The following is a 27,401-nucleotide window of genomic DNA, read 5'->3' on the forward strand; positions in this document are numbered from 1 at the left end:
ACCTACAACCCCAAGTCCTGTGAGGTTTGTTCGCCCATTGTGGTTCTTCTCTCAGACCCTCCAAGCCAAGTACAGGCTTATGCTGCTGCCACCTTGTGGATTCGATTTGCCTGCCTTCAGTAATTGTGACTTTAAGCTCGTTTGGATGCCTTGGAGTTGGTCAATCTTGTTTTTAGGGATCTGGAATTGGAGGCGTTAGTGAATCCCACCATTGTTTTGCCACCTTATTTTTTCCTTTGGGTGAGGTATGTGTCCGGCTTCTGCCAACCACTCGCAACTGCTTCCAGCTCCGAAATGTTCGAGGGTTTTAGAGTCATGGATGTGGCTCAGTTTTCTCTATGGATGGCTCCTTCCATTTCATGCGCAGAGGCAGTTGTGCTGCCTTGCCATGCTGAGGTTTTGGGGTTTTCTCCCTTGTAGCCAGCCCCTTCTTCCGAAACCTGCCTTCTGGATTCTTTCTTGTTGGTAAGATATGTCTTTCCTGAGGCTTCCTTTCTCTCGGGTCCTCTCCTCAGTGGATTCGGGCAGAGCTCATCGAAACATTTAAAATACTAGACAGTTTGGAGGATATTAAACCAGATAACTTCTTCAATAGGTCAGATGTTATACAGACAAGGAGCAATGTTTTCAAGCTCAACAGGCCACAATGTAGGACAGAAAACAAAAAAAAAAGTGCTTTTCTGGGGGGAGCCCCTTCGGCTCCCCGGAGCTATCCAAGCGGATATGGATATATTAGACTTTGGCATCAATCAGTGTGAATGATCTAGGCCTACCAGGGACCACGAGCCAGAACCTGGCCTCCTCGGAGAGGCATGAGGAGTGATGGCCTATAGAATTGCACATATGGTTTGAGATTGCACATGTTAGACAAGATCTTTCAAAAGAAGACAGAGAGAAGCTGAAGCTGAATCTCGTCAAGGGCAAAACGTCTAAAGGAGAGCAGGAATGAAGGAGAAATCAATTCTTTTCTGGGTGGAGCCCCGTCGGCTCCCCGGAGCTATCCAGGCTGAATGGATATGTATAACTTTCTGGCATCAGTCAAAGTGCTTGAAGTTCTTGTCTACCGGGGACCACAAGCCAGAACCTGGCCCCCCTCAGAGAGGCATGAGGAGCAATGGCCTATAGACACCCCCTTGTGGTTGGGAGCATTCTATGTTTGCCATCGACTGGGATAGGCACCCAGAAAGGAAGGCGCCCCAAAACACACCCCTATTTTGGTGAAAATATTGCTACCAAAAACCGAATGAGTGGACAGAACTCCCCAAACAAAATTATCAAACTAGCATGACGTCATCATGTTGCTGCGCCACCGTCTGCTAAACGAGGGAAGGGGGAGCCACAGACTCCCCACGCCGGCGATCCAACTTGGCTGATGGGATTACTGGCTGGTCAAGTGCCTCTGGCTCTGGTTTTTGTTTCGGTTCTGTGCCTTGTGGTGTGGACTGTCTCTACCGGTGGGGTGTGAGCCAGAAGTAAGATTCCACGGTACTCGGGTTACATGCGCCTATGGCTATCTTCCCAAGGTTCCCTGTAAGTACTGCCCTTGGGGCCACCTTCCACAAGTCACCTTGGGTTCTACCTCCGCTGTGTCCTTTACTGCTCGGTACTGGGCCGCCCTTGGAGTCGGCTGGGGTTTTGTTGCCCTGGTTTGTCTTTGGGTAGGTGGTAGTTTTCATCACTGGTAGGGGTGCGGGGTACCGCACAGCTAGTTTTCACCAATAACAGTGGCCGGCTCTATTCCCCCTGGGTACGTTGTCCTCTTGCAGGGTTTTTCTTTTATTTTTGTTTTTGCCTGGTGGGAGGTCTGCCTTTATGGTCCCCCATTACTGTTCTTGGTGTTTTTCTTTCACTTTCTTCTGTTGGTGGTACTCTCCACTTGGCCCCCGTGAGTGGACACGTCCCGGGGGTTCAGTTTTTAGCAGTTTGTTTGGTAGACTTTGGCGCCGGTTCGCGGTACCCTGCCTGGGCTTCCCTTAGCGTGTACCAACGGCTAAGGGCCCTGGGAAACCCCATGGGGGATCTGTGGTCCTATAGGTGTGTCCCCAGAGTCCCTCTCACGTCCTGCAAGTTTGATGGTTGCTCTGTCCCCTTGTCTCAGGGTGACACTCACCGGTTGTGCCTCCGCCATGCTGCATGTTGGGTCATTGTTCTTGTGACCCGGAGTCGTACGACGGGTGTTTTCGGTACGTGCTCTCCTTCACCCAGGCCACTGGTCATGATAATCGGGTGCAGGTGGCTGCGGCATTGTTTGCTGGGTGTAGGTTGCTGCAACGCTCTTGGTTGTTTGCGGCCCCGGATGCCCCGAGGCTGCCCCGTTTTGGTTATTGGGGTCTGGACTTTGGGGGTAGGGGGTCGCTTTGGCTCTGGATCCTTCCGCTCCTTGTCCTTCCCTTCTGTTCTACACACTTCCTTCCTTGCTTCCTGCACCGAACCTTGGGCGGGTTTCGGGGTTGGGGCATGGTCTGGTTGTTTTGAGACTCGAGCGGTCTCGGGGGTTTTCCTCTTCCAGGGTAGCGGCGGAGGCATTCGAGTCAGTTCCTCCAGCCGTGCCGTATGGGTCTGACCAGTGCGCTCCCTTTCTTAGTGTTTGCATGGCTGCCTCGGCTTTTCCTTGTCAAGCTGGGGCTTTGGAGGGGTGCGGCTTGGCCCCGGGTCATGCAGTCGAGGTTCCCGGGGTTAGGGAGGGGTTGCCTGAAAGGCCTCGACCCCGTTTGCCCCTCTTGGGCTTTTGTACCTTTGGTGAGGGGCTGGCAGTTCCTCAGAGTTGGGGTTGTTCCTTCCCCCTCTGTGTTCCTGTTGTTTCGGGTATACCCCTCCCTGGATTCGGTTCCGTGTTGCTTCGGGCTCGTTGGTCCCGTCGTTCCCGGGGGTGTGTTTCGCCCCCTTTTCCTTACCCTTTTTGCTCTTATGTTGCGATACTGTTCCCTTTGTATCGTTGTCCCTGCGTGTCCCTTATTCAAGGGTGCTTGTTGTGGTTCTCGTTGGTTCGCGAGTCTCTTCGTACCTTCCTATCTTATTGGAACGTCTGTTGATTCCCGATGTGGTTTCCCTCAGGTCTTTTGTCGGCCTTGTTGGTTACCTTCCATCCTCTGTTTTCCTTCACTTTTTCTCCTTGTTTTGTTTTCGCGTCGTCTCTACTTCCAGTTTCGGCGTTCTTCGCCTTCATTACGCGCGCCTTCCTGGTGTTTGTACGATGTGTCTGTACGTTGTGTGTGTACATTATGCGTGTCCGCCTGGTGTACAAGCAACGCCACCCGGTGGACGGGTGGTGCGTTCGTACCTTGTACGCTGGGGCCGTGGTGTGCATTTTGTTTCTGGGCGGTATACTCGTGTTTTCGCATCATTTCTCGTGGTTTTCTACCCAACAATTTTCTAGCCTGCCAGCCAACCAGCCTGCCTGCCTGCCTGCCTTTCCCTCCCTCCCTAATTCTCACTACTTCCCTCCCTCCCTTCCTGCCTACCTCCTCCTCCCTCCTAGCATCTCTCCCTCCCTCCCTTTCTGACTAATTCTCCTCCTCTCTCACTGATTCTCCCCCTCTCATACTGCCTCCCACCTAAGCTCCCCCATCCATCCACCCACCGGTCAGCCATCACTGACGCAATGTGTGCATTTGGAGCCGACATGGTGCACAGATGTTTCTTGATTGTGCAAATATGTAAAATAAAAGCACAGAATGAACATTCCAACCTTATGACAATTCATAATAATAGGAATAATAGGCCATGAATCTGTGAAGTCACAGTGGGCAAACTGGACCTTCTCCCACCCACCACCACAGGCCGGCGTGACGCTTAGCGGATCCCTTCCTACCCAAACTTCGTTCAGGTAGCATGACTCCCCAACCCCAATCAGGAAACTGGACGTTTTGGATAACTAAAGTTCGGAAACTAAGTGGTGCTCTGTAAATGCCCGAAACGCTGCGCGTACTAGTGGCTTTACAAGATTGTAATTACCATATTATATATCCTCACAATCCCAATGTACCTTCTTGTATACACATAAATGAATGAATAAATAAATAAATAAATAAATAAATTTTAAAGCACATAGGTAGCTCAGATTGATTACATTGACAGCTTGAATGGTAGTTTAACAAAAATTACTAGGCACAATACAGCATATAGCTAGCACATAAAAGAAGACAGCAATAAACACAATGATAAAGTGGTTTGGGTTAAGTACATAAAGATTGGGAGATTGGGTAACACTAGATACAGAGCAAATTTAAAGCTCAGTATAGGAAACTAAGAAGATGAGATTAGGTACTTTTTGGTTTTGTTTTTGAATGAGGCAAAAGTTTGACAGCTTTTCAATTCACTAGGGAGTGAGTTCCATAGACTAGGTCCCTTAATTTGCATAGAGTGTTAACACAGATTAAGTTTGACCCTGGGGATATCAAAGAGATATTTATTTCTGGTGTGGTGATAATGGGTCCTATTACATCTGTCCAGGGAGAGTTTCAGAGCATGGTTTGCATTTAAGAACAGGGTTTTGTAAATGTAGTTGACACAAGAGAATGTGTGGAGGGAGTTAATATTTTGCATGTTAAGGGATTTAAACAAGGGAGCCGAGTGTTGTCTGAAAGCAGAGTTTGTTATTATTCTGATAGCAGATTTTTGCTGGGTGATAATGGGCTTGAGGTGGTTTGCAGTGGTAGACCCCCATGCACAGAGAACATAATTAAGATGGGGATAGATTAGTGCATAATATAATGAGAGGAAAGTAGAGTTAGGAACATAATATCTTATCTTGGAGAGTATACCAACTGTTTTAGAGACTTTCTTAGTTATGTGTTGAATGTGGGTGCTGAAATTGAGTCTCTTGTCTAGGAATAGGCCAAGAAACTTTCCATCATTTTTATTACTGATGTTAATGTTGTCTATCTGTAGCTGAATTGCATTTGATGATTTGCTTTCAAATAAGATGTGGTAAGTCTTTTCTGTGGGGAGCCCCTACGGCTCCCTGGAGCTTATCGGGCTAATGTATGTTATATTAGACTGGGACATTAGCTAAGGAGTTCAGACATACCAGGGACCAGTGCCAGAACCTGGCCCCTTCAGAGAGGGTTTCAGGGAGCAATGGCCCTGGAAAACCCCCTTGTGGTTGGGGTTCTCCTTCTCTGCCATCGACCTGGATTAGGCACCCAGAAAGGTAGGCATAGCAAAACAAACCCCACATGGTAAAAAACTAAAACAAAAAAACGAACTGAGAGGTAGAAACTCCCTACAATCCCAAGGAAACAATCAAACAAGCAAACAACATACTTTACTGCTGCGCAGCCATCCCCGCCCTGAGAGGGGAAGGGGGGAGCCTCGGGCCTCACTGCGCCGGCTGCCTAGCATCAGTTCGTAAGCTAATGTCAAGCGAGATAGACGCTTCTCTGGCCTCAGTTTCCTAGGCGGTGTTTGCCTTGTGTGGCATTCAGTGCCGTGTGTTGTGTTGTGCGGTGGCCAGGAGTACTTCATCAGTGCCGGAGCTGCATGCACTTAGGGGGCTTCCTTCCATAAGCGCCCCATGAATACTGCCCCTCTGTGACAGGGTTATCTTCCCTGGGGCGTTCTAGAACCATTCCCATAGAGGTTCTTGCTGCTCAGCATTTGCCTTGCCCTTTGGGGCCAGCTGGGGCTTGAGGCCCTTGTTTGGCCCTGGTATTGTGCTGGTTAGGGCGTCAAGGTGTTGCGTGACCTGCCACCTAAGCTTCGACCGGTTCCTGTTGCCTCTGGAGACGGTGTACTTTTGCGGGGTTTTTCTTTTGTTTTTAGTTTCATTTGCCTGGCGAGAGTATGCCTAGTGTGGCTATAGTTCCACTGGTAGTGTTTGGTGGCCCTCTGCTATGCCCAAATGATTATACACGTCGCAGGGGTTTTCAGGGTTGTTCTCTATCCCCTTGTTATTTTTGGGTTTCTTAACCGGTAAGCAACACCTTGCCCACGCTTCCCGTAGTTGTTAGCCCCACGGGCCCTGGAAACCCCTGTCGGGGCTCTGTGAACCATTGAATGTATTTTCCGGGTTCCAACCCGTCTTCTGCGGGATCGTTGGTTGCTGTGCCCTTGTCTCCGGGTGACAGTTGCCACTTTTACCTCTGTCATGTTGCCTGTTGGGTCACTGACACCTTGACCCGGAGTCTTGCGAGAGAGATTCTCTGCTTGTTCTCCAGTACTATCCTGATGTTATTACTGTAAAGAGTACAGGCAGCATCCTTGTTGCAAGCTAGGTTAGGTTGCTGCAACACACTAGGCTGGTTTCCCACTCGGATGTCCCAGGGCTGCCCCGTTTTGGTTAGGTGCTGTTCGCCCCTTTCCCTCCCTGTTCTCGGCTCCGGACCGTCTGCGGGTTTCAGGGTCGGGGCGGGGTTTAGTTGGGGCCGAGACTCGGGTGGTTTTTGGGGCTGCCTCGTTCGGGTTGGGGACGGAGGTTTTCGAGCCTGTTCCTCCTGCCAAGGCTTCTGTGTCTTACTAGCGGCCCTTTTTTGCTGCCTTTCCCATGGACTCTAACCTTTTTTTTAATGGCGGTGGGCTTGGAGGACGGCTCGGCCCCGGGGCCTCTGGTGCGGGTTCCCGGGCTGTGGGGAATGCCTGCTAGCAGTTCTGTGGCGGTTTGTCCCTGCCTGGGTTTTCTGCTTCTGGGTGGAGTTTTTCGCCCATCCAGTCTGCTTGCTTCCCCATTTTTGCTGGCGTGTTTTCGTATCTTTTGCGTCGGTCACAGACCTCTGTTCTGGTGATCATTTTCTTCTGCCAGTTTCCTGGCGTGGCCACCAGGGCAGCTTTGCGGTTTGTTTACATGTGCCTGGCTGTGCGAGTGAGCGTCTTGGTTGAGTTTTTTAACCTTTTTTCAGGGGTTTTATTCTCCTGTTGTTGTTTCTTTGCTTTTCTGGTGTTTTCTGTCCGTTTCCTGTTCCTCTGGGAATGTTTGAGTGTTGATTTTACACCGGGTTTTCCATTTTGGCTGTTTTGGGTCTGGGCCATTGGGCTCAGCGTCCCTGGCTGTTATGCTTGCTCCCACACCTTGTCCCTCGGTTTTTGGTCTGTTTTGACCATTTTCCTGGGGGGTTCTGTCTGGGGGCTGTGCTTTGCCTTTCTGTGGTGTATCTCCACTGGTAAATGTGGTGGTTTGGGCTCCCCCTGGTTCGATTCCGGGTTCCTTTGGGATCTTTGGTTTCGTTTCGGAGATTTCTTCCTCTTGGGGCCCCCTTTGTGGGTTCAGGGGCCTTTGTTTCCTCGTGTGTGACCCGATTCAGCCTTCTGGAGTTCCAGGGTCTTCCTAGCTTGCAGACCGATCTTTTTAGGTCTTGGCACGTATTGTGGTCGTGCTGGGACTTTGAGATTTTGTTGTCGAGGTGGGCCTTTTTATGCAGTTTTGTGCCTTCTTCGCCTGGCCGGCGTGGTGCTCTCTGCCCATTGGTCGGCGGCTTGTAATTTTCTTTTCACGTGTATGGGTGTGTGCACATGTACATGTGTGCACTGTGTGTGTGTGTGTAATTACGTAAGTGTAGTTACAGGATGAGAGCTACACTCGTGGTGTCCTGTCTTCCCAGCACTCTTTGTCGTATAACGCTTTGAAACTACTGACGGTCTTGGCCTCCACCACCTTTTCACCTAACTTGTTCCAACCGTCAACCACTCTGTTTGCGAAAGTGAATTTTCTTATATTTCTTCGGCATCTGTGTTTAGCTAGTTTAAATTTATGACCTCTTGTTCTTAGTTTCAGGTCTCAGGAAATCTTCCCTATTGATTTTATCAATTCCTGTTACTATTTTGTATGTAGTGATCATATCACATCTTTTCTTCTGTCTTCTAGTTTTGGCATATTTAATGCCTGTAACCTTTCCTCGTAGCTCTTGCCCTTCAGTTCTGGGAGCCACTTAGTAGCATGTCTTTGCACCGTTTCCAGTTTGTTGATGTGCTTCTTAAGATATGGGTACCACACAACCGCTGCATATTCTAGCTTTGGCTAACAAAAGTCGTGAACATGTGTATGTGCATACACACGTGTGTAACATGCCTTGTGTGTATGTGTATATGTTTGTGTACCTTTTCTTTTGGAAGGGGCTCTGTTCCCTTCTCTGTTGATGAGGCGCTGGGGGAGCAGCTTGCTCTGTTGACTCTCACATGGTCCCGCAGTTAGTGGGCGCTTTTGGTTGTCTTCTGGCCTCTGGTGGCGGTGGTGGACGGCTTTTCCCCCTTTGGGGGGTTCAGGGCTGGCAGGGTGGCCTCCTTTCCCTGCACTTCGTCATGTCATCTTAGTGGGTGCGTTGGACATGGTCGTTCCGCCCCATCCTTCTGAGGTTCCCGTCTGCTCTTTGCAGACATGGGCCTGTTAAATCTGCAGTTCTTCTGGACTTCTTCAGTCTGCGCCCTGGATTCTATGCCCTCATCGGAGAACTGTTGTCTCTGTCCGGTTTCTGGTGGGGCCGGGTGCCTGGATGGTGGTCCTGGGTCTCCAGGTCAATTCTTGGCACGTTCCTCTCCAGTTTTCCGGGACTGGCACAGTTGGTGGTGGGGCTTCAAGCTTGCCACTTTTGTTGCCTTTGTCACGGGGGGTGAGCCGGGGCTCTGCTAGCACTCAGCTGCTATGGGCACAAATGGCCGAATACTCAGCCCTTTCGACTCCCGGGATTCACCGGAGTCTCCTTGGTCACACAGGAGAGGACCAACAATGCCCACCTCCGCAGGTCTTTGCTTCCACCACAAAGGGGTGCCACTGATTCACCCTGGAAGCCCTTAAGTCAAACACGGGGAAACTACTGTTAACAGTTCCGGCCTAGACCCATGGAGGAGTGAAGGAAGACTCAGTCTTATCTTATAACCATAACCTCCCTGAGTCTTGCCTGCCAGACAAAAAGGTTGCAGGAACTCCTTTCCCGCCTGTCTTCTCTATCTTCTTCTTAACAAGGTCGCCAGCTGGGTTATTATATCTGCACCCCAGCAATGCAGTTCAGTGGGTGTATTATGTATTGTTTGTTGCCAGAAGGTTGCTACTCCCATAGATCTGCTATTGGACTGTCGGCCCAGGATACTCTCCCAGGAAGGTCTGTGTGGCTTTACCTCTCTCTAGCCACCACGTTACTAGTTGCCACCATTCAGGCACTGATACTGATTGGATGGCTAAGGGTACACTATTATATAAGTCTGTACTGCTTTTACCACTCTCCAGGCAATAAGAACTTCTATAGAGAACGTAGTGTTCCCTAGGTGGTACTATAATAACCTTCGTGTATGCTCATAGAGAAATATTATAATGGAGGCACACTTAAACACAGTGATAAAATGTGTGAATTTACTGACGCAAATTACATGAACGCATATACAGTCACAAGTAATACATGAATATGAAAATAAGGATAATAAGTCTGGAGATCGTCAGCCTCTTCTTCCACGACCTCCAACACTCCTTCAACTGGGCAGAAAGACAGGAGTCCCACACTCTCTCACAGGAGGGCCTCTTCACCACGTCGGCGCCTCTTTTTCACTGTCCTGCCATCCATACACACTGTCCCCTCTGACAATCCTGGACACAAGCTGCATTGCAGCCTATTCTACTACTAAAGTATTAATGTCCTATTGCCACATACATAAGTGAATATTGTGGCCTATCTAGCCTACTAACACAAGGGGTAATGGGAGGGAAAATGATCTACCTTACATTCCTGGCTCACGACGCCTGTCCCTCGATGGTGTGAGGTTCCCACGCTTCCCGAGTCGATCCTTGACGATCCAGGAACGTTCCACAGGTCTTCAGGTGTCGTGGAGCCTTCGCGTCCTCGCCGTTCCAATCCCTGAGATTCAGCTACCCCAATCCTGGTTCATCGATGGGCACTGAGCTAATCACTATTTTCCCACACTTGCCCCTTCCACAAGGTGTTGCTCCTTGTCCTAGGAACGGTGTCGTCCTTCCAAAACCCTTATTGGATGTGACCCAGTCACAGCTAGGCCTGCCCACCACACCTTTCCAGGCCATCAACGTCCAGCGTCTCCGCCCAGCGTCGTCGCCGAATATATTCCAAGGTTGGCACTCTTTTGCTCAATAAACTTGGTTCCTTTTTGCTTCCCAGAAGCGCGGGGTCCCCAATACATAAGATGGGCTGCGATAGCCAGCTCTAATCCACTAAGAAAGGCTCTACAAGCCTCAAATCCTTGAGAGCTGACCGAGGTGCGTCCTCTCGCCTTCACGGTCAGGTCAACTCTGACGTTGGCGCCGCCCGGGGCACTCGGTGTCGTCATGGCGGGCCCTGATTGGTCGCCCGCGACCTAAGTCGGCCAATCCGCGATCGGCTAGTGTCCCTTCCAAAATGTCATATCTGCAGTAGGGAATACTCTTTCATTTTATATCAGGGCGCCAATTTCCCCTTACTTACAACTTATAATGTAACTTTCTCCCTAACTGGCAGCCGGTTTGGTCGCCACATATATCGATAGACTCCCTGAACCTCAGAGAATCAGTAGGGAGAGCTGATATGACTCTTAAAGCAGGCAAACGAAAGAAATAGGAGAGGGCACCGTAACACCTTCCCTATTTTGAAATTGGCACTTGGTGTATTTTTGCATCTTTACCGGATCTTGGTGCCCTATCTGAGTCTGTTTGGGATTTGGTGTCTGGCCTACCTCGACGACTGGCTGGTGTGGGCTCCCAGTCGGTCCGCTTGTCTGCTCGCCAGGGATGTGGCTCTTTCCAGATCACCGAGTTTGGTTTCCTGGTGATCTTGAGGGCATTCCATATGTTTCCGTCCTGGGTTCGGACCTGGCTGGGCCATGTTTAGGGCTCTTGGGCCGCTCCTTGTCCTTCCCTCCAGAAGTGTTACCTGGTTGATACCTGGTTGATGGGGTTCTGGGAGTTCGTCTACTCCCCAAGTCCGGCCCGAGGCCAGGCTTGACTTGTGAGAGTTTGGTCCACTAGGCTGTTGCTTGGAGCAGCCCGCAGGCCCACATACCCACCACAGCCCGGTTGGTCCGGCACTCCTTGGAGGAATAAATCTAGTTTCCTCTTGAAAATGTCCACGGTTGTTCCGGCAATATTTCTTATGCTTGCTGGAAGGACGTTGAACAACCGCGGACCTCTGATGTTTATACAGTGTTCTCTGATTGTACCTATGGCACCTCTGCTCTTCACTGGCTCTATTCTACATTTTCTTCCATATCGTTCACTCCAGTACGTTGTTATTTTACTGTGTAGATTTGGTACTTGGCCCTCCAGTATCTTCCAGGTGTATATTATGATATCTCTCTCGTCTTCTTTCTAGTGAGTACATTTGGAGGGCTTTGAGACGATCCCAATAATTCAGGTGCTTTATTGCGTCTATGCGTGCTGTATATGTTCTCTGTATTCCCTCTATTTCAGCAATCTCTCCTGCTCTGAAGGGGGAAGTGAGTACTGAGCAGTACTCAAGACGGGACAACACAAGTGACTTGAAGAGTACAACCATTGTGATGGGATCCCTGGATTTGAAAGTTCTCGTAATCCATCCTATCATTTTTCTGGCTGTCGCAATATTTGCTTGGTTATGCTCCCTAAACGTTAGGTCGTCAGACATTATTCTTCCCAAATCCTTTACATGCTGTTTTCCTACTATGGGTACATTTGATTGTGTTTTGTACTCTGTATTATGTTTAAGGTCCTCATTTTTACCGTACCTGAGTACCTGGAATTTATCACTGTTAAACATCATGGTATTTTCTGGTGCCCAGTCGAAAACTTTATTAATATCAGCTTGAAGTTTTTCAATGTCTTCAGCCGAGGTAATTTTCATACTGATTTTTGTGTCATCTGCAAAGGATGATACGAAGCTGTGACTTGTATTTTTGTCTATATCTGATATGAGAATAAGGAAAAGCAGCGGTGCAAGGACTGTACCCTGAGGTACAGAGCTTTTAACTGCACTTGGACTAGATTTTATATGGTTGACCGTTACTCGCCGAGTCCTGTTTGACAGAAAACTGAGTATCCAGCGTCCTACTTTACCGGTTATTCCCATTGACTTCATTTTGTGTGCTATCACGCCATGGTCACATTTATCGAAAGCCTTTGCGAAATCCGTGTATATCACATCAGCATTCTGTTTTTCTTCTAATGCCTCAGTGACTTTGGCGTAGTGCTCAAGTAGCTGTGAGAGGCACGATCTTCCCGCTCGAAATCCATGTTGGCCTGGGTTGTGAAGGTCATTAGTCTCCATGAAATTGGTGACCTGACTCCTAATCACTCTCTCAAATACTTTTATGATGTGCGATGTTAGTGCAACTGGTCTATAATTCTTTGCCAATGCTTTGCTCCCTCCCTTGTGTAGAGGGGCTATGTCTGCTACTTTAAGTGCATCTGGTATCTCCCCCGTGTCCAAGCTCTTCCTCCACACTATACTGAGTGCCTGTGCTACCGGCACTTTGCATTTCTTTATAAATATTTAATTCCATGATTCTGGACCTGGGGCCGAGTGCATAGGCATGTTTTCAATTTCTCTCTCAAAATTTAGTGCGCTCGTGTTTTTATCAGTTATATTTACAGGAGGTTTGAATATCCCGCATAAAGAAGTTGTCTGGATCTTCCACCTTCATGTTGTTTATTGGAGTGCTAAACATGTCCTCATACTGCTTTTTTAGGATTTCACTAATTTCTTTGTCATCCTCCGTGTATGAACCTTCACTTGTACGAATAGGTCCAATACTGGCAGTGGTTTTTGCTTTTGATTTCGCATATGAGAAAATATATTTTGGATTTTTCTTTATTTCCTGAATTGCTTTCTGTTCTAACTGTCTTTCTTCAGTTTCATATGAGTGTTTCAATTTCCGCTCAAGTCAACAAGTTGTACGGGAGTCTGAACTTCGACGTGCTGGTCTGCCCGCGGGTCAGGTTTGGCCTCGGCGTCTGTTTGGTTTCTTCGGAGACTCCCCTGCCGTCTCTCTTGCAATCGTTTGGGTTCGTTCCTCTGGGGATCTTGTGTTGGTGCTGTTTCACCAGCCTCCTCTTTGGGGTTTCGGGGTTCCATGCCTTGGCACCTCCCTGAGCCTTTGCTCGATGTGTTCATGGACGGGTCATCTCTCGGCTGGGGTTTGTGACCAGTGCTCACCAGGTCGGCCGGGGATGGTGGGGTCTGTCCATCTGTCGGGCACACAGCACGGTTCAGGAGTTCGTGGCTGTCTGGTTTGTGCTTCGGAGGGTTTGGGTCATTCAGTGCTCTACCATTCAGCTCCATTCGGACTGTTCTTTGGCGGTTCTTTGCCTGAACCACAGGGTTTCTCTTAGGTGTTGACCTTTGGGGTTGGTTCCTTAGAGTGGCTCGTTTGCTGGATTCTCAGGGTTTGGCTAACCGTGAGGTTCGTGTCCGGGGTGTGTCCTGCGTCCTGGCGGACAGCTGTCTCTGTTCATTCCTCTGTTCGTGGATTGGCCAGTCGTTGCCAACTCGTTTTGTTGGCTCTGCCGGACGAATGGACTCCTGGCCATGGATGTCTTTGAGTCGGCATGGTCTAGGCGTCGCCCGTTTTATGTGGCGCCCTTACTCGCCTGCGAGGCGTTCACTGTGGATGCTTTTTGGCAGGACTTGTCTAGGTTGGGGTATCCGTTCCTCTTCTCCAGGTCCAGCTGTTACTTTGGGTTCTGGCTTGGTTGGAGCCCATTCCCATGAAAGTAGTCCTTGTGGTTCCTTGGTGGCCGGCCCAGCTTTATTTTCAGACGCTGCTTGACAGGTGTCCAAATCCGGGACGTTTTTCCCGCGGCTCCGCCTTTTTCGGCAGGCCAGATCAGTCCTGTTCGTGACTGGTTCGGCCTTCTCCTTGGCACTTCGCGTCTGGTATTTTGATGCGAGTATCACCATCTCTGTGGTGATCAGGTGGCTTTGTTGATGGTGTCCCACCTTGGGAGCTTCTTCTTGGCGACAGTATGATGTTCCTGGTGTTTTTATGCACTTTTTCTTGCTCTTCGTAGGTTGTCTTCTCTTTCACATTGGGTTGTCTTGTCCTTTCTTGGGTTTTCAGGACTACAGTTATTTGATGTTTCTTACTGTCGTCTCTCTTTGTGCGGCACTGGCGGAGCCGCTCCGGCATGCGTTCGGGGTGGACGTCACATCTGCCCCGTTTCGTACGCATTCTCATGTTTTGTTTCACCTCCGGCCTGCTCATGCGTCGTCTGAGCCATCCTGGTTCTTATCTGTCGTGCCGTGCCTTCTTATCTTCTCCTCAGTTTGTAGTAGCCCCTTCGGTTCAGATTTCTGCTCTTTGATACTGGTGGTAGGTTTGTACGTTTCCAGCCTTTCTCCGTCCTGGCGACGGTCGAGATGGCTGCTTTCCAGAGGGGTCCTTGGGTTATTGATGCTTGATTGGTTTGGTCGGGGGTGCATCCTGTGTTGTCCGGTTGCGTTTTTTGCTGTTACCTGCGTACCGTGTCTGGGGATGCGCTTTTGGTTGATCCGGTTCCCCTAGTTCCCTGTTTCAGGGCTCGGGTTTCCCAGGTCGTCTGCAGAGTTTTTCAGTCTTCCAGCCTGCGGTCTGTCCTTGCGCCCGTGCTGTTCGGTGGTTTGCAGCTTTTGCTGCTGTGTTGGTGATGTCTTGGGCTCATTTCGGGCGCAGGGATTTGAGGGTCGCACAGGTTCTTGGCCGCCCATTATTTATGCGCGTCTGCTCCTGTGCATTCTTGTTGCCTTGGGTTGCAGGTTGCAGCCTGTTGTCTCGGCTTCGCGTTGAGGAGTTTGTGGCGGCCTCCTTCTGGGTTAGCCCTTCCTTTTCTTTCTCTTTGGGTATGAAGCTCCAGGGAGCCGTAGGGGCTCCCCACAGAAAACCAGCGTTGAATGTAATGAAACCCCATTTTCTGGGTGAGCTCCGGAGGCTCCCTGGCAACCCTCCCTCCCACCGGTCAACGGTTTTTCACGTTGGTTGAAGCTTAGCTTCTGAACTGTAGCTAGGCAGCCGGCACGGTAGGTCCGGGGCTCCCCCCTTCCCCTCTTGGGGCGCGGAGGGCTGCGTGGACGATCGGTGCAGCAGTAAAGTGTGATGTTTGCTTGTTTGCTTCGTTTCCTTGGGATTGTAGGAAGTTTCTACCTCTCTGTTCGTATTTTTGTTTTAGTTTTTTACCATGTGGGGTTTGTTTTGTTATGCCTACCTTTCTGGGTGCCTAACCCCGGTCGAGGGCAGATAAGGAAAACCCCAAACACAAGGGGGTTTTCCAGGGCCATTGCTCCCTGGAATCTCTCTGAAGGGGCCAGGTTCTTGTGCTAGTCCCTGGTAGGTCTGAACTCCGTAGCTAATGTCCCGATCTAATATAACATACATTAGCCCGATAAGCTCCAGGGAGCCTCCAGTGCTCACCCAGAAAATGGCGTTTCATTACATTCAACGCTGGTTTTTTCTGTTGGCATTGGTCTCTAGGGTTTGGCTTTGGCATGTGGGGGCTCTTCTAAGAACTCTTCAAACCTTGTAGAATAAACCTATGGGGGATTCAAAAACTTGTTCCACAGGTAAGTTAGGGTTGGAAGGCTAGTTCCGCTGCATACCTAGCTCCTTGACTATGCAGGCTGGGTCTCCTGTCTTAGACCTGCTCAGACCAGGTGGTCCTTGAGAGATTTATTTCTCATTCATGTGATCATGAATAGGGGCCTCGTAGCCTGGTGGATAGCGCGCAGGACTCGTAATTCTGTGGCGCGGGTTCGATTCCCGCACGAGGCAGAAACAAATGGGCAAAGTTTCTTTCGCCCTGAATGCCCCTGTTACCTAGCAGTAAATAGGTACCTGGGAGTTAGTCAGCTGTCACGGGCTGCTTCCTGGGGGTGGAGGCCTGGTCGAGGACCGGGCCGCGGGGACACTAAAAAAAAGCCCCGAAATCATCTCAAGATAACCTCAAGATAACCTCATTGGAAGATCTCAAGACCTCAAGGGAAGTTCAGCCAGGATGGATGTTCTTCATATATCTTCTTCATCCAGGACGATACTCTGGTCATTTTCTGCTTTAGATGTTTTGCTAAACCTAGAAAAAACAAAATAGAGAGACTCCATCTCTTATCGCGAGTGAGTTTCATGCTCTCCTCTGGCGTAGGGGTTTCTGCTCCTTCGGTCCTGGTGATCGTTTTGTTCGGTTGCAGCCATCTCTTTCTTTCCTGGTGAAGAACGAGATGGCGGCTTTCCAGAGGGGCCCTTGGGTCATTGATTATTGGTTGGTTAGGTTGCGGGTGCATCATGTGTTGTGTTCGGTTGCGGCTCTTCGCCGTTTTTGCACGTCTTCGGCGTCGGTGGCCAGAGACGCACTTTGGGTTGATCCGGTTTCCCCTCGTTCCCTGTTTCAGGGCTTGGGTCTCCCAGTTCGTCTGCAGGGTTATTAAGTCTAGCCAGCCTGCACTCTATCCTCGAGCCCATGATGTTCATAAGTTTGCTGCTTTGGCTGCTGTCTTCGGCAACATGTCTTGGGCTGACATTTGGGCATGGGGATTTTGGAGGTCGAACAGGGTATTGGCTGCCCATTATTTAGTCAACATTTGGGTAGCAGGTTACAGCCAGTTGTCTCAACTTTGAGTTGAGGAGAGAGTGGTGGCCATCTCTCGGGTAAATCCCTCTTTTACTTGTCTTTGGGTAGGAAGCTCCAGGGAGCCAGAGGGGGCTCCCCACAGAAAACCAGAGTTAAATGTAATGAAATGCTATTTTCTGTGAGCCTCAGAGGCTCCCTGGCACCCTCCCACCCTCCTGGTTGGCGGTTTTCGTGTTGTTGTGGTGCTAAGCCTCTGAATGGGTGTTGTTGAGTAGATGGCATGAGTGGGTCCTGGGCTTCCTTCCCTCCCCCTGCTCCCGGGGAGGGGGAGGAAGATAAGCAGTGCGGCGGTGGGGTGTGAGATTTGCTTGTTTGCTTGTTTTAGGTTGGGGGGAATTCTGCCTCGCTGTTCGGTCTTCGGTTGCAATTTTCTTACCATGTGGGGTCTGTTTTGTAATACCTACCTCTCTGGGTTCTAACCCTGGTCGATGGCAGACATGGAATACTCTTAAGAACAAGAGGATTTCCATAGGCCATTCCTCTCTTTGCCTCTCTGAGCGGGCTAGGTTCTGGCTCGTGGTCCCCAGTAGGCTGATCTCCAATTGACTGATGCCCATGACTAATATATTGCATATCAGTCCAATAACTCCAGGGAGCCTCCTGGGCCCATCCAGAAAATGGCATTTCATTACATTCATCACTGGTTTTTTACTCATTGGTGTCTGTTATATTAATCAGGAAGATGAAAATGCAAGCTCTGGGTTGATCTTCAAGAGGCGTGAATCGGCACGCTCAGTGGGATCATCTGGGAGGAAGAGTTCTGTTATGTCAATCCTGCACAACCGCCTTTTTCAAAATACAGGCAAGTAGAACAAGCATCTGTCACATAATATCACATAATCCTACAGGCAAATCTTGTATCAACATTTCCTCTTCATGATACCCTTGCATGTCTTATGATATTTTAAATATCTTTTAAAACTTTTTAAATTATAGAAAACAAGAAAAGTATAAACTGTAATATATAAATTAATAAAGGAGAAGTAAGATTTATAAACAGTAAAAATATAAAATGAGCAAGACGCATTAAATGAAAATAAGGAAGACATGAAGAGAGAGTTATTGAGGCGTGAGCATCCATGATTAGAGAGAGGGCTGAGCCATTGTTGAGGCATGAACATCCATGGTTAGAGAGAGGGCTGAGCCATTAAATAAATAAATAAATAAATATGTTTATTCAGGTAAGGTACATACATACAAGTGATGTTACATTAATGGATTGATATAAAGATAGAGCTAGTACATACAATGCCTAAAGCCACTATTACGCAATGCGTTTCGGGCAAGAAAAACATTAATATCTAGAACTTAATACTAATTGAGCATAAAGAATAAAAAGTGTTGAAAACAAATACAAATAAAGATAAAAAAAAGGGGAAACATGACTGAAAAAGCAGCACAAATACAATAGGTTGACAAACAGTGTTGATTAAAAAAAATTGTTGAGGCATTGTTGAGGCATGAACATCCATGGTTAGAGGGGCTGAGCTATTGTTGAGGCGTGAGCATCCATGGTTAGAGAGAGGGGCTTAACCATTGATGAGTTGTAAGCATTCATGGTTAGAGAGAGAGGGGCTGAACCATTGTTGAGGCATGAGCATCCATGGTTAGCCCTTAAACCACACAAATCATATATATACATATCGGTGACAAAACCGAAACTGCACATCATATATATATGATTTCATGTCTGGCGTTATAATTTAAATGCCCTTCCTGGGGTAGGGGCAGCTATAGTACAGCCACAACCGACAGTTGCCAGATGCCACCTAGAAAAAAAATCCAGGCCAACATTCTTGGGTGTTAGAGCATCGGTATTGAGCAAGCCACCAAGGCTGGCGCACGCAGCATGAGCTCACAGCACCGCTGTTCAGCTTGTGACCACAGCATCGCCTACAAATGCCATAATATATATGATACTATTATTTAGCAGTGATAGTATTACTATCACTTCTTCAGTATTACTGAAGACCCCTGACTGTGATAAAACTGACCAGGATTCTGATAATAGCAGGATTGTGGTGATATTTAGCGCTGTGCTCCATGGAGGGAGGAGTAAGGCTGTGGAGGGAGGGTTGTGGTGTCGTCTTCTGACTGTGTGTGGCCACTATTTATTGACTGCACTCACCATACCAGCTTAGTGGTTCACTATGGTGAACACAAATGTAGGTACTTATATATAACATGTGTATAGTGTGAGATAACAGCAAGAGGAGTAGGTTGGGAGCTGCCATTTTGGTGAGAGAGGAGCGTCGTCTGCACGACTTGTCATATTGTTTACTGATGGCCACTATGGTCTTTGGGCACCATACCAGCTTATTTGGACAGGTATGGTGAATAAAACAGGTAGATACTTATATATAATGTGTGTATATAGCGTAATAACACCACAATATTGTTGGAGGAGAAATATTAGTGCGTCTGGCCTTTAGGGCGGCCGCCGATCAGCTGACTGTATGAATAGCTATGTCTTTGTGCCTTTACTCCCCATACCAGCTTAGATGTACAGTTATGGTGAACAAAACATGTAAATATGTAAATATATAACGTCTGTGTATAGTGAATAAATGCAAAAACAGTATTGTGGGAGGAGAATGAGGGCGAGTGAGGTGGTGTTGAGGGAGGGAGTGGCAGTGAGTGGCTCGCTGGTGTGTGGCGGTCACTCCTCGTTGCTTTTTGACTCACAAGACCAACTTAGTAGTTCGTTACGGTGAACAAAACATGCAGATACTTATATATAACCTGTGTATATAGTGTAACAACAGCAAAACTATTTGTTTATTGTTTTATGAACATAATAATTGAATCATTAATTAGCACACCATAATTTTGAGTACAGCGATGGTTCACACATTTTATTATATAAATATACCACAATTCACTGTATGGAATAATATTACTGCAAAAAATCTAAGAAAAAATCAGAGACATTGAAATAATTAAGTAATAATATATTTGTGGCAACTGCCACCTGACAGCTCGAATGGAGTAGACCTCGTCTGGCGATGGCTCTGTCAATGCCCCTTTTTCGCCACACTTCCCTACCCTATTGCGGCTAAAATATGCCACCTACGATTTTTTTGTTATTTTTCTGTGATCAGGAAACAAAAATGAACACTTCTATAAGACAAAAGAATTTTTTGGATTTTTTTTTTGTTGCACCTGGGTGTGAATTCCATTTGGGCCCCTAGCGGTTTGAGGGTTATCCCTTAAAGTGCGCATCACATCATATGACGTGTTGCACGTTGTTCCAGTCAACTGCACAGCACGTCATATGACGTGTTAGAGTACTACGCAAGATTTAAACGGCCCGCGGATACACGGGGTTCACCACACCTTCATCAGGGCTCTTCTAAACAGACGCCATTTTTTAAAAAAATCGTGGGCCAAACTTCTGGGTGTTATTGGCCTCAGTATTGAATGAGCAACCAAGCCTGATGCACACAGCATGAGCTAACAGCACTGCTGTTCAGCTTGTGACCACAGCATCGCCTAAAAATGCCAAAATATACTTGTTCATGCTATTATGTAGCGATGATATTATTACAGAAGACCCCTGACTGTGATAAAACTGACCAGGGTTCTGTTAATAGCAGGATTGTGGTGATATTTAGTGCTGTGCGCCATGGAGGGAGGAGTAATGCTGTGGGAGGGAGGGTGGTGGCGATGTCTTCTGACTATGTGTGGCCACCTTTTATTGACTGCACTCAGCATACCATCTTAGTGGTTCGCTATGGTGAACACAAATGTAGATACTTATATATAACGTGTGTATAGAGGGTATAAACAGCAAGAGAAGGTTTGGAGCCGCCATTTTGGTGAGGGCGGTGGCATCGTCTGCATGACGCCACCGTACAGATGATGGTGTTGTTTACTGGTTACCACGATGGTCTTTGGGCACCATAACAGTTTATTTGTACAAGTATGGTGAATAAAACAGGTAGATATTTCTATATAATGTGTGTATATAGCGTAATAACACCACACAGTATTGTTGGAGGAGAAATATTAGTGTGTCTGGCCTTGAGGGCGGCAGCCATCAGCTGACTGTGTGAGGTCCTACGTCTTTGTGCCTTTACTCACCATACAAGCTTAGATGTACAGTTATGGTGAACAAAACATGTAGATACTTGTATATAATGTCTGTATATAGTGAATTATAGCAAAAACAGTATTGTGGGAGGAGAATGTGGGTGAGTCAGATGACTTAACCCTTCAATTGCGCATCGCATCATATGATGCTTTGACCGACTTGCAGTAAATTGCGCATCGCATCATGTGATGCTTTGGAGTACTACGCAAGATTTAAACGGCCCGCGGATACAACGGCCTCACCACACCTTCATCAGGGCTCTTGTAAACAGACGCCATTTTTTTTTTTAAAATCGTGGGCCAAACTCCCGGGTGTTATTGGCCTCAGTATTGAGTGAGCAACCAAGCCTGATGCACGCAGCATGAGCTAACAGCACTGCTGTTCAGCTTGTGACCACAGCATCGCCTAAAAATGCCATAATATACTTGTTCATGCTATTATGTAGCGATGATATTATTACAGAAGACCCCTGACTGTGATAAAACTGACCAGGGCTCTGATAATAGCAGGATTGTGGTGATATTTGGCGCTGTGCTCCATGGAGGGAGGAGTAATGCTGTGGGAGGGAGGATGGTGGCGTTGTCTTTTGAGTGTGTGTGGCCACCTTTTATTGACTGCCCTCACCATACCAGCTTAGTGGTTCGCTATGGTGAACACAAATGTAGATACTTATATATAACGTGTGTATAGTGTGAGATAACAGCGAGACTAGGAGGTTGGGAGCCGCCATTTTGGTGAGGGAGGAGCGTCGTCTGCAGGACTTATCATGTTGTTTACTGATGACCACGATGGTCTTTGGGCACCATACCAGTTTATTTGTACAAGTATGGTGAATAAAACAGGTAGATATTTATATATAATGTGTGTATATAGCATAATAACACCACACAGTATTGTTGGAGGAGAAATATTAGTGTGTCTGGCCTTGAGGGCGGCCACCACCAGCTGACTGTGTGAGTAGCTACGTCTTTATGCCTTTACTCACCATACAAGCTTAGATGTACAGTTATGGTGAACAAAACATGTAAATACTTATGTATTATGTCAGTATATAAAAGCAAAAACAGTATGGTGGGTGGAGAATGGTGGCAAGTCCGGTGAGGTGAGGTGAGGGAGGGAGTGGCAGCCAGTGGCAACCAGTCACTGCCCTCCACTGCCACTCAGCATACCAACTTAGTGGTTCGTCATGGTGAACAAAACATGCAGATACTTATATATAACCTGTGTATATAGTGTAATAACCGACAAAGTATTTGTTCAGTTTGATGAACATAATTGAATCAACAATATGCACACCATATTTTTGAGTACAGCGATGATTCACTCATTTTATTATATAAATATATCACACTACACACTATTTAATATTACAGCAAAAAAACTACGAAAAATCAATCAGAGATATTGAAATAATTAGGTAATTATCTCTTTGTGGAAACTCTGGCCTGACAGCTGGCGATCAATAGACCGCCAGGGACACACGCTCAGTCAGCGCCTGATTTTTGCCACACTTCCCCGCCCTATTGTGGGCAATATATGTCACTTACGATTTTTTTTATTATTTTTCCCGTGATCAGTGAACACAAATTAACAGGTTAGGAAGAAAAAATTATTATTTTTTTTTTTTGGTATGCGCCTGTGGGTGTCAAATGGTATATAGCTATGCGCCATTTAAAATAAAAAAAATAAAATAAAATGTTTATTTAGGTAAGGTACATACATACAATAAATTTTTACAAAGATTGGTTGACTTATAGGTAGAGCTAGTACATACAATGCCTAAAGCCACTATTACGCAAAGCGTTTCGGGCATGATAAACTTAAATGACACGCTTAATACTAATTGAGCATAATGAGTAAAATGAAAACAAGAAATGAAAACATAGATGAAAAAGCAGCACAAATACAATAATGTCGACAAACAGCGCTCTTTAAAAAATAAAACAGACATTGGTTGACAATAGAAGGGTAAGGTAGGTTGCAGGGAATTTATTAGGTATAGCTTCGTTTTAACTTAAACTGGTTGAGAGAGGTACAGTCTTTAACATGGTTGGGAAGGTCATTCCACATTCTGGGCCCCTTGATTTGTAGAGCATTTCTAGTTTGATTAAGTCGTACTCTAGGAATATCAAAACTGTCTTTATTTCTGGTGTGGTGCTCATGGGTTCTGTTACAACCTTCTATGAAGCTTTTGAGATCAGGATTGGCATTATAGTTTAGCGTTTTATATATGTATAATACACATGAGAGAATGTGCAGTGACTTAATGTCTAACATATTCAGAGATTTGAGTAGGGGTACCGAGTGATGTCTGGGGCCAGAGTTGGATATTGTCCTAATAGCAGCTTTGTGTTGAGTAATTAGAGGACGTAAGTGATTTTGGGTAGTAGAGCCCCAAGCACAAATACCATAGTTGAGATATGGATAGTTAAGGGAGTAATAGAGAGTCACCAGGGCAGGGCGTGGTACATAATATCTGATCTTAGAAAGAATGCCCACAGTTTTTTAAACTTTTTTTGATATATTTAGAATGTGTCCCTGGAAATTCAGCTTGTGGTCAATGAGAATGCCAAGGAATTTGCCATCTAATTTGTTACAAATTTGGGTATTGTTTATTTTGAGATTTATTTGATTAGAGGATTTATTGCCAAACAGAATATAGAAAGTTTTGTCAATGTTAAGGGTGAGTTTGTTGGCAGTTAGCCAAATATGGACTTTATTAAGCTCAGTATTTACTGTGGCATTTAGAGCAAGGGGGTCAGGACTGGAGTAAATGAAGGTTGTGTCGTCAGCAAATAGAATTGGTTTGAGGTATTGGGAGGCATTTGGAAGGTCATTAATGTAGATGAGAAAGAGGAGAGGGCCAAGTATGCTGCCCTGAGGAACACCAATGTTGATGGGTAGGGTGGGAGAAATTGTATTATTCACAGAAACATATTGGAGCCTGTCAGTAAGGTAGGATTTGAGGTATTGTAGGGAGTGTCCTCTGACTCCATAATGATGTAATTTAAGAAGGAGGTTTTGGTGGTTGACAGTATCAAAAGCTTTACGCAGGTCCACAAATAACCCAACAGGGAACTCATTTTTATCAAGAGCTGTATGAATCGAGTTAAGCATACTAATAAGTGCATCGTTAGTGCTTTTTTTGGGTCTGAAGCCATATTGGCAAGGGCTAAGTATATTGAGTTTGGCTAGATATGAGTAAAGCTGCTTATAGATTAGTTTTTCAAAAATTTTTGACAAGTTTGGCAGGATTGATATAGGTCTGTAGTTGTTAACATCTGTGAGATCACTACATTTGTGGACAGGCGTTACTCTCGCTTTTTTTAGAATATCTGGAAAGGTTTGAAGTTCAAGTGACTTGTTGAAGAGCAAAGCAATAGCAGGGGCTAAAGATCTGGAGGCTTTTTTGTAAATTAAAGTTGGTATCTCCTCAAGGGCACCAGACTTGGTTTTAAGGGAAAGGATTATCTCATTGACGTCAGTGGAATTAATAGGCTTTAGGTACAGAGACTGTGGATAGTTACCTGATAGTTACCATTAAGATAGTCCTTAATGTCAGTACTGGAAGATGGAATATCATTTGCAAGGGATGAGCCAATGGAAGAGAAGAACCTATTGCACTCAATAGCAGCATCAAAGGCTGAAAGCTGACCATCGTTATTAGACAGAAGAGTCGGTTTGTTATTTAAAGACTTCTTTGATCCCAATGTTTGTGAAATTGTGCTCCAAGTTTGTTTAATGTTGCTCTTTATTTGGGTAAATTTATCTTCGTAGTATTTAGTTTTGGCTCGTCTAATTATCTTAGATAGCAATAATGAGTAATTCTTTGAGAATTCTTTGGAGACAATTCCTAACCTATACTTCTTCTCAAGGTCATGTTTTTTATTAATAGATTTAAGTATTCCCTTTGTAAGCCAGGGATTGTTAAGCCTTTTGGTTGTGACTTGTTTTGTAAGCATAGGACAGTGGGTATTATAAAGGCTAAGAGTTTTTTGAAGAAAAGATTGCACTGCTAGGTTGATGTCCTCTATGTTACCTAACTCGGACTCCCAGTTGACATTATCAACAGCAGTTATAAAATTGTCTATAGCAGTTTCATTGTGCAGTCTAAAACGTATCTCTCTTGACTCAAGAGGTGGTTTGCTAATGTTAGTTAAGAGAAATGTGGGGTAATGGTCTGTAGTGCTATCGGTGATTATACCTGAAGTAAGCGGAGAGGTTATGTTTGTCCAGATGTGATCTAGAGTCGTGGCAGTGCTATCAGTGATTCTAGTAGGTCTAGTGATTAAGGGTATGAGGAAGCAGGAATTCATACAGTTGAGGAAGCTAACAGCAGTAGGGTGTTCTGGCTCGCAGAGGTCAATATTAAAGTCCCCTGCGATAATTAGGTGGTTTTTGTTCAGTCTGTTATCAAGTATTAGATTTCTAAGGTTTGAGTTGAATTCGGACACATCAGTGTTAGGAATTCTATAAACTGCACCCACAGACAGGACAGACTCGGCACCCTTGACTCTGAAGCTGGCGAAGATATACTCCCCATAGCAGTCTCTAGTTCTAATTTCTTTTAAGCATGTTAGTTCTTGGTGGTAGTAAAGAGCAGTGCCACCACCTCTCTGAAGTTGATGACAGTTGTGAATTGCTGAGTAGTTAGGCATGTTAAAGAGTTGAGTAGTATCCTCTTTCAACCATGTTTCAGTAAGTATAATAAAAGAGAATTTGTTGTCAATAGTTTCAATCAAGGCACTAACATCATCGAAGTGTTTACCTAGGAATCTAACGTTCAAATTGATTACAGAGATATTGTGATTGAGTTAATACATTGTTTACATCATGTGCTGCAAAATATCTGCAATTTATTTATTTTTTATTTTTTTTTTTTTTTGAGATATATACAAGAGTTGTTACATTCTTGTACAGCCACTAGTACGCGTAGCGTTTCGGGCAAGTCCTTAATCCTATGGTCCCTGGAATACGATCCTTTGCCGCGAAGAATCGTTGAATCGTCATTTAGATCATTAAAGTAATTAATGTCATAGATAGTGGATAAGAGGTTAAGTTCTGGGTCTATACTTGTCTGCATAAAAAAAGCTTATTGCAGGAAAAACAAGGAAAGAAAGGCAAATTACAAGGTAGAAATAAGCTATAAAATAGGGAAAAATATGTACACAATACTGTACAAAACAAACACAAAATGAATAACAAAAAAAAAAAAAAAAAAAAGTAGCTTACAAGGGGCTTACAGGGGTACAATGGAGTAAGGGAGTATGGCTAGGCTAGGCAACCTAGGTAATAAATGAGATTAAAGAAAAAACATATAAACATGGACTATACAAAACAAAAGATATAGAAATACAAAACAAAATATAAACAAGACTAAGCAATACAAAAACAAATTGAGCAAAAATGAAAAATGAGGTAGATTGCTTACAAGTACTCTCAGGTACACTGTAAGTAACAATTTGCAATTTGAGATGCAGGCAAAGCCAGGGGTACAATGGAGTAAGGGAGCATGGCGAGGCTAGGCAACCTAGGTAATAAATGAAATCAAAGAAAAGTTGAATAATAAACATAGGCAAATTTAAGCTAATGATTATTAACTATAAATAGTTCAGTTATGACTGTATAATTAATAAGACCTGAAGAACTATTAATGCACTCAATTAAATAATTTCAGTAAATGACTAGTTAAGAGTAAGTTAAAAATTAAGTCAGAAAATGAAACAAGGAGACTTAGGATACCTAGCCCCACTAGTTGACAGGGGGTTAATTAAGTTAATTCACTGGGAGTGATAATAAGGTGAGACAAACCACACTGGGAGAGGAAAGTGTTGAGGTTCTCTTCATTAGTAATTGTAAACATTTTGCCCTCTGCGGTTTTTCTTACCTTTATCAGTCCATCTCTAACGAAGCACTGATGAATCGCATCTGGGTTTTGTTGACGGATTTGACGCAGGCGGTAGAGGAGTTGCTGTCGCCCTCCCTTAAGGGTTAAGGGAGGGCGGGAGTGGCTGGCTGGTACACGGCGGTCACTCCTCGTTACTTTTTGTCTCATAATAGCTACTTAGTGGTTCGTTTTAGTGAACAAAACATGCAGATACTTATATATTACCTGTGCTTATAGTGTAATAACCGACAAAGTATTTGTTCACTGATTGATGAACATAATTCAATCAACAATATGCACACCATATTTTTGAGTACAGCAATGATTCACTCATTTTATTATATAAATATTTCAAACTACACACTATTGAATAATATTACAGCAAAAAACTATGAAAAATCAATCAGAGACATTGAAATAATTAGGTAATTATCTCTTTGTGGCAACTCTGGCCTGACAGCTGGCGAGCAGCAGACCGCCTGGGACGCATGCTGAGTCAGTGCCTATAATTTGCCAGACTTCCCCACCCTATAGCAGGCAATATATGCCACTTTCGATTTTTTTATTATTTTTCCCGTGATCAGTGAACACAAATTAACAGGTTAGGAAGAAAAAATATTTTTTTTTTTTTCAAAATTACATGCGCCTGTGGGGAAGAAAGGATATTATACCCCTAGCATGTTAAAGGTTAAAGAGAGGGCTGAGCCATTGCTGAGGTGTGAGCATCCATGGTTAGAGAGAGGGCTGAGCCATTGTTGAGGCATGAGCATCCATGGTTAGAGAGAGGCTGGGCCATTGTTGAGGCGTGAGCGTCCATGGTTAGAGAGAGGGGCTGAGCCATTGTTGAGGTGTGAGCGTCCAGGCAAGTGCAAGTGAGAGAGCAAAAGAGAGAGAGAAAGAGCAAGGGAGCGGTAGGGGGAGAGAGA

At 45.8% G+C, this 27,401-nt stretch overlaps 1 protein-coding gene across 2 annotated transcripts in view; it reads left to right on the forward strand.

The window, feature by feature from the left end:
• LOC123755354 (bestrophin-2) overlaps positions 1–27,401 on the forward strand; it is a 394,846-nt gene that overhangs the window by 298,048 nt on the left and 69,397 nt on the right. The window contains exon 9 of one of the 2 annotated variants that reach the window (XM_069327625.1): positions 17,174–17,297. The exons of the other annotated variant lie outside the window; for it this stretch is intronic. Within the exon in view, the coding sequence (XP_069183726.1) occupies positions 17,174–17,297 (124 nt within the window). The remainder of the gene's footprint in view (positions 1–17,173; positions 17,298–27,401) is intronic. 2 annotated transcript variants of the gene reach the window in all.

This window comes from Procambarus clarkii, chromosome 20 (genome assembly GCF_040958095.1).
Source record: "Procambarus clarkii isolate CNS0578487 chromosome 20, FALCON_Pclarkii_2.0, whole genome shotgun sequence".
Taxonomy (NCBI): domain Eukaryota; kingdom Metazoa; phylum Arthropoda; class Malacostraca; order Decapoda; family Cambaridae; genus Procambarus; species Procambarus clarkii.